Raw genomic sequence first — 7,781 nt, 5'->3', positions numbered from 1 at the left:
AATAGGAGAAAGCTGTGGTGAAAAAAGAGCTGAATGAGGATGGGCCCAGTGCTCTGCCTATTTCAGCCCATCACTCTGCCTTCTGCCTCTTCACCTCCTGGCCTGGCCAGGCCTCACCTGCCCATCCCCTTGAGCTCTTGTACTACTGAGCCGGGCCTTCCCAAACCCATCCTTCACATCCTCCCACTCCTGTCCAGGATCTTGGCCTGCCATGGGATGCCAGAACTTGCTCTGAGCAATTTGTGTTTCTTAAATTTGTTTTTTGGGTAAGGAAGTAGCTTTATGTTTCTGATTAGAAAAGAATATGCGCTTATTATAAAAAGAAATTCGAGTCATGACAGGAGAGCTTGAGAAAGAAAGAAAACATCATCTCATCTTCCAGCCCCCAGTGATAACCACTAAATTCTGGGGAGCCTCCTTTCATAGGTCTTTGCATGTGTGCACATTTATCTGTCCAATTTTCCATCAACTGAATATGATTATAATCAGTATCTGTCTCTTTGTTTTGCTCACCTGTCCCCCACCGGGCCATTACCGTGTTCCTACCTGGTGACACCACGTCCGTGTGTTCCCATGCCGGCACAGTAGGCCTGCTGCATCCTTGCATTCATTTTACATAAGTCAGACCATGCCCATTGCCTTAGTAGTTTGAAGGAGCTATTTGTATATGACAGATACGTATTCTTTATTGGTCCTTTGTGTCTTGTTTTTCCACTTTATTAACTCATTGTGGAGACCCCTCCAGGTCAGCTGGGAGGGAACTAAAGCATTCCTTTCAAAGATGCTACAACATTTTGTGGTGAGGACGTGGAAGGGCTCACTCACTCAATCCTCTTCTGCTGTTAGACTGTTTTCAATTTTTTTTCCCCCATCACAAACTATGCTCCTGCTGCTGCCCACATTTGTGCTTTCATTTCTGCTGAGTGGCTGCTAGCGAAGGCTGAGCCTTGGGGGTGTGGGGGTGTTTTCTTTGAGTAGACACTGCCAGCCCTACTGTTCCTCGGACAGGTTCACTCTGCTGGTGCACACCTGTTCAGTGCTACTGGCTGTCAGAACACTTAAACAATAAAGTCCCCTCCAGTGCCCCTCCAATTGAGATGGAGCAGGGGCCTCCTCTTAGGGCACTGTAGCCCCCCAGCCCCCCAACAAGGCATAGAAATGAAGGAAAATTCTGAGTTCCTTCAAGGGAAATTCTAGGCACCCAGCTAGCCCCGAGAAGTAAATGAGCAACTTGACAAGCAAGAGGATAACAGCAGCCTAAAACAACAGCCAAGGAAACCAGAGTCCTGGGGTGTTTGGTTCCCTCTGGAAATTAAAGAGAACACCTGAACTCGTGACTCTGAGTTGTTTTTCAGAAACCCGGACCCCCACCAAATGGATCCACTGGTACAGAGACCTCAGAGAAGAGGGAGCTGAGGCCTGAACTCTGAGCGTGGCTCTTTGTTCTAAATTTCTTCCTGGGGGGCCTGGGGGAAGTCCCGCCTACAAGCCACAGCTAACATTCCTTTCTGGTAACTCAAAATTTTAAACAAAACTTCTCTTCCTTAACCAACCGCAAAACAACAAATTTTTGAATCTACCTATGACCTGGAAGCCCACCCCACTTCAAGATATCCTGCCCTTTTAGGCTAAAACCAATGTGTGCCCTCCATGTATTGATTAATGATTTTGTCTGTTAACTTCTGCTTTCCTGAAATTTACCCCGCCTTTAAAAACGCTTACCTGCAAGCCATCAGGGAGTTCCAGTCTTAAGAGGAAGTTGCCCAATTCTCCTTTTTTGGTCCCCACAATAAATGCCTTGTGTTCTAGATTCTATCCCAATCTCAGTGTTTTGTTTTGCTGCACTGGGCAAGCAGACCCCAGTCCAACTAGGTAACACAACTGTCCTCATCACGACAGCCCCAACCCCAGGATCCTCTGACCACCCACTCCAATGTGCACCTGGTACAGCAGGTACTGTGGGATCTGCTCCGGTGCTGGCCCAAGCTCTGACCTTGGGCTGCCCAGGCCCACCAGTTATCCCATGAACACTGCCAGGCTGCAACAATTCATGGGCAGTGCATGGGGCTCTATCCTTGCTGGTGTTTGGGAGTTACCCCTTTGTTTTTCCAACCAGACAGGTTAGAAATGATATCTTATTGTTAACTTTCATTTGCATTTCCCTAACTACAGGTGAATTAGGAGTTTTTCCATATGCTGGTTGCCCATTTACATTTCTTCTTTTGTGAATTGCCTATCCATATTCTCTGATCATTTTTCCACTGGAGTATTTGTATTTTCCTGTCAATGTAAAGGAGCTAATTGTATGTCATAGATAGGCATTTCTTAGCTGTCACTTCTGTTACAGTTATTCCCCCCAATGTCTATTTTGCTTTTTGGCTTTGTTTATGGTTTATTTTATCATTCAAGTTTTAAAACATTACACAATCAAATATGCTTAGCTTTCCCCTTCTAACTTCTTGGTTTCCTTTTCCTTCTAAAAGTCTTCTGAGTCTCCGCATAGTTTTTCTAAATTCATTTACTTTTTTCATTTTAATTTTTATTTCATCTGAATTTCTTTTTTTCTTTTTCTTCTAAGCAACTCTACATGATGAGATTTATTTTTGTAAATGGCATGACAGAGTAGTCCAACTTAATTTTCTTCTTATGCAAAGTGTGATAGCATCATTAAAATAATATCCCCTTTCCACTGAGTTGAAAAACCTCCATTGTGATACATTAAATTCCTCTGTAGGGGAGTCTATTTCTGGATCTTACTCTATACTGTCCCCCAGTTCTCTCTGTTTTCAAGCACAGCTTAACAGTAACCTTACAAATCCAGCAAGGAAAGTGTTCCCTCTGTGTTTTCTTTTCTTTTTTTTTTTTTTTTAAGGCAGGGTGTCACTCTGTTGCCCAGTGTGGAGTGCAGTGGAGCTTTCATGGCTCACTGCAGCCTGAACTCCTGGACTCAAGCCATCTTCCCACCTCAGCCTCCTGAGCAGTTGGGATTACAGGTATGCACCACCGTACCTAATTTTTTCTATTAAATTTTCTTTTCTTTTTTTTTTTTTAGACTTGGTTGCCCTGCCTCTCTATGTGGTTTTTATTTTTTTCAAAAAATTTTTGACTATGCCAGATTTCTTTTTCCATATGAATCTTTCAATTTTTAAATTGTTTTCTCTCCTTTTTAGCTCCTCTTCACCACCACCACACCTCCACCAAGAAAGATAAAAAATTCTGGCTGAAATTTTACTTGAAAGTGCATTAAGTTTTTATAATAGAATTTGGTAGAACTGACATTATTATGATATACAGTTTCCTCCCCAATATCAAATCACTGTTAAGAGTTCATTGTATATCCTTTAAAATAACTTCATAGTTGGCCAGGTGCGGTAGCTCATACCTGTAATCCCAACACTTTGGGAGGCTGAGGCAGGCGAATCACAAGGTCAGGAGTTCCAGACCAGCCTGGCCAACATGGTGAAACACCGTCTCTACTAAAAATACAAAAAATTAGCTGGGCATGGTAATCCCTGCTACTTGGGAGACTGAGGCAGGATCATTGCTTGAACCCGGGAGGCAGAGGTTGCAGTGAGCCGAGATCATGCCACTGCACTCCAACCTGGGTGACAGAGTGAGACTCCATCTCAAAATAATAATAATAATAATAATAATAACTTTATAGTTTTTCCTTATATGGATGTTATATTTTATTGTTGGTATGGAGAAAGGCTATTTTTTTGGGGAAATATATTTATCTAAACTCTTTGCCAAATGAACTTATTAATCTAGTAGCTTTTAAAAAAATTAGAATCTCTTATGTTTTCTAGGTCTACCATAGCATTACCAGAAAGGATAATGTTGCCTGTTCTTTGACAATATGTTTATTGATTGTTTTCCTGTTTTATCACGTGGTATGACCTCTAAAATAATGTCAAATAAAAACAGTGATATCAGCATTCTTATTTATTATTTTAATGGAAATGGCATTAGAGTTGCACCTTTTTGATGTTAGCTATCTTTATCATATAAAGTAAGGTTCCTCCTATTAATTTTTATTTGTTGTGGCTATTAAATGTTATTAAATTCACTTTTAGTGTGAATTGATATAATCATAAACTTTATCCTTACTGGTATAATAAATTATGGTGGTAGCTCTCTTGATATTGAAATATCTGGAATAAGCCCTGCTTGGTTATTACATATAGCCATTTAATACACTGCTGCACTCACTTTGCTAATATCACCCTTAGATTTCTCTTCAATCTTTATTTAATACTTAGATTGGTCTTCAGCCTTCTTTTGAAGTCTGCCTGTGTCCAGTTTCAGAACTAAGCTTACGCCAGCTTTATAGGATCAATTTGGGGCTAATAAAGAGCTCTGGAAATGTTGACTGTTTAGTAGCTGGGTGAGACTCAGCTGCTCGCCATATGAATCTGTTTCCAATCACTATATGGAAATTGGCCTATTTTCCACAATTTCTTCTAATTTATCTTTTCCTAGGTTTTTAATCCATTTCCTCTAGTTTTTCAAATGTGTTGCCATATTACTCTCATTTAAAAAATATATAATCATAATTACTCTTTTTTAAGAGACGGGGTCTTGCTATGTTGCTTAGGCTAGAGTGCCGTGGTTATTCATAGGTGTGATCATAGCACACTACAGCCTCAAGTGAGCCTCCTGCCTCAGCCTCCCACGTCGCTGGGACTACAGTTGTGCACCACCATGGCTCATGACAATATAATTACTCTTTTTATGACTCCTTTTTTATTCCGAATCTTGAATATGTTTTTTTCTCTCTCTCTTTTTTTCCGTCAGCCTCATGAGGAGGTTATTATTATTATTTTTTGGACCTTTCAAAGAACTAAATCTTGGAGTTACTGTCCTCTGACTTTCATTTGCTTGGGTCTTTATAGTTTGCGAAGTTTCCATTTTCAGAAGAAGAAAGAGACCCAGGAACAGTCTGTGGCTTTCTCAAGGTCCCACAGCCTGTCAGCAAGTGGCTGAGCTGGAATTTAAGCTAGGCCCCTGACTCCAGGCTGCTCCAAGAGGTCTCTGAGCCAAGCTTTTGAAGGCACCATCGGTGGTGCCTGGAATCTCCGGGGATCTGGCAGAAATTTCATCTTCTTTTAGGTCACCTGTCCCTTTACCTACTGCTTCAGTTTCTTTGGCACAGGGCTTCTCTCTGGTAACAGACGGGAAGCTCCTCTGAGGGCACATGCCCCTGGGAGACCGTGACGAGCCTGGAATCTAGAGAGTCAGATGACCTGGCTTGAATCCTAGCTCTGTGGCTGGCAGGGGGCACCTGTGCCTCAGTTTCCTTATCTGGGTAAAATGATCAACATCAATAAAGTCCACTACCTGGGAGGGTTGTGGTGATGATTACACAAATAAAGATAGATTATCTAAAACCCCAGTGGTTAAATGTGCTTCAGAATCCAGAATTTTTAGGATTTTAGCAGTGGGTATACTTCATTATGTGCCATACCCCCTCCCACCCCAGGTCTAGGGCAACATACTATTTTACAATCAAACAGAGCAGTATTTCTGCAGTGATCCACATGCATATCACATTGATCACATTGAATGGGAAAAAGGCTCTAAATAACCTCACCTATTGCTTCAAAGAAGGTTTGTTCACAAACAATGAATTTGCTACACAGTTTTGAAACATGCAGCAATTTTCAGATTCTTTAGATTTAGAATCGAGGGTGAGGGACTGTGGACTGTGCAGGTTAACCCGTAGGATAGCCTTGGCATGTGGCTGGTGCTTGACCTATCTAGCTGCTATTGTGTCCACAGCTCCCAAGGTCCAGTTAATGGACATTATTTGCTGAATGCTCATCTGCCAGTCTCCCACGGCATCCTCTGTGCAGTTCCTTCCTACCCCCAGGGACCTATGCCCAGTCCAGTCCTGGCCTTGGTCCCTGCTGTCTGCACACCAGCTCCCAGACTGGCAGCAGGCTGGTGCCAGGAACAGGTAAAGACAAAGCCCTGTGCCCACATGCCTTTCATCCAGGGTCTCCCTCTTCCTCCTCCCTTATCTCAGGTGGACGTAAAAACTCACATCATTATCAAAGGTGGCATACCAGGACTGGCCTGGTTCCTGACCCCAGCACCCACGGTGCCCCTCAGTGGTTTTGGTCTCCAGCTCAGGCCACAGCTTCACCTGCCTGGCTCCTGGCAGCACCTTGACTGGGGGGCCCTTGGTCAAGGCGCTGGATGGAGAGTGAAGAATATCATCCCAGCGCAGGTCCTCCACAGTGTGCCTCCACTGGCCAGGGGCTTCTCAAGTGTGCCTTGGGGAGTACAGCCCTCTCTGCCCCTATGGACAGCTCACCTCAGGGCCGGCAGGAAGCCCTAGTGTCTTTCAAGACATAGCTTCCTGAGCTGGAGTGTGAACGGAGCCACCCAGGAGCCCTGGATCACGGAGTACTGGGCTGCTCAGAAAGGTGTGCCTGGAGGCAGCTTACCTGGATGGCAATGGGGACGATCTTGTTGGCCAGGTTCTTATACAGCAAGCAGATGGGAGTGGCCAGGAACTGGAGTGTGCAGGGGTCTGTTTTGTTGGCATCGATACCATCCAGTAGCTCAAAGTCCACAATGAAAATGTTGCCTTGCTGCAGGAGGCAGAGAGATGTGTCCAAATCAGGCTAAGCAGATGGGCCAAAAATCAGGCCTGAGGAAAGAGTGATGATCTCTGGGGCCCCCTCTCCCTTTCCTGTGACTCAGCAGAGTTTAGAATGTGTCAAAGGCTGATTGATTCACATGGAGGGTGTTCACAGGTTGTGGTAGTTCGGGGTAAGGTGAAGGAATGGCAGCAGCTCACTCTGCATTTGTAGTGTCTGAAACCTGCTTGACTGGCAGGAAAGATGAGAGACCGCACTGAGTGTCAGATTATAAGAAGAAAGGAGAGGTTAGGTGAAATAGATGTGACAGTTAAATGTCAAAAAATGATGCTGCCGCACTCTACACAGAGGTCAAAACTGGGGGAACTCAACCCCAGTCAGAGCCAGGACAGGGATCTCCCTTGGGAGGAAGAGACAGGAAGCAGGGCAGGGCTGTCCACCCGGTCGGGTAGGGAGGCTGCAGGTGAAGGGAGAGGGGGTTCTGCAGGGGCAGGGGAATCTACAGGGGTTGAGGGGGGTCTCCAGGAGGTAGGGAAGGTCTGTGGGGGTGGGAATGAGTGTATGGCGGGAGAGGGGCTGCAGAAGCAGAGGGGGAAGGGGCAGTGGCTGGGAAGGTGGGGGTGGTCTGCAGGGTTGGCGTGTTGTGCCCTGGTCTGAGACTGGCAACACGGCGGGTCATTGGTGCAAATTCGTCGGGCTTGCTGGCCCTCGGATCCGTGCCCTTTTCTGTAGGGATTAACACCCCTCGACACACAACAAGCGTGCCCATGAAATGGGAGGCGGGCGACCGCTGTGAAGAGGGGCCCCTAGGAACCCCAAGTGCAGGGCAGGCCTGCTGGGCCGGGAACGCAGCGCTTAGGCCGGGGGTATGGCCGCTCCTTCTGAAGCCTTTTCTGTTTCCTGAGTGATGACGGAAAGGGTGAGGGCCCCGACTGCGGAGGGGTCGGGGTCTACTCCGCCTAGAGACGTCCAGAGCGCCCCGCTACAGCTTCACCGATCGCGCCCGCGCGCAGGACCCCCGGGCTGCTCGGCGGCACGCAGGACTGAAGCCAGCCACCCAGGACGAAGCCACCCACCCAGGACGGCGGGAGCTCGGAGCCTGGCCACCGCCCTCCTCCTTTGTGTCGTTTGACACCAGGGATGAGCTCTGAGCATCTGTCGCGATGGCGCGAT

At 46.0% G+C, this 7,781-nt stretch overlaps 1 protein-coding gene and 1 pseudogene across 2 annotated transcripts in view; one reads left to right on the top strand and one right to left on the bottom strand.

Annotated features, from left to right (window-relative positions):
• The window catches only part of LOC105517731, a 731,019-nt pseudogene that overhangs the window by 490,415 nt on the left and 232,823 nt on the right, over positions 1-7,781 (top strand). The window lies entirely within an intron of this gene.
• ALOX5 (arachidonate 5-lipoxygenase) overlaps positions 1-7,781 on the bottom strand; it is a 59,796-nt gene that overhangs the window by 10,854 nt on the left and 41,161 nt on the right. Inside the window, exon 7 of the mRNA XM_011950388.1 lies at positions 6,453-6,599. Coding sequence (XP_011805778.1) covers positions 6,453-6,599 — 147 coding nt within the window. The remainder of the gene's footprint in view (positions 1-6,452; positions 6,600-7,781) is intronic.

The sequence above is a fragment of the Colobus angolensis genome, unplaced genomic scaffold (genome assembly GCF_000951035.1).
Source record: "Colobus angolensis palliatus isolate OR3802 unplaced genomic scaffold, Cang.pa_1.0 Scaffold306, whole genome shotgun sequence".
Taxonomy (NCBI): Eukaryota; Metazoa; Chordata; class Mammalia; order Primates; family Cercopithecidae; genus Colobus; species Colobus angolensis.
This window is presented reverse-complemented; position numbering and strand designations above follow the sequence as displayed.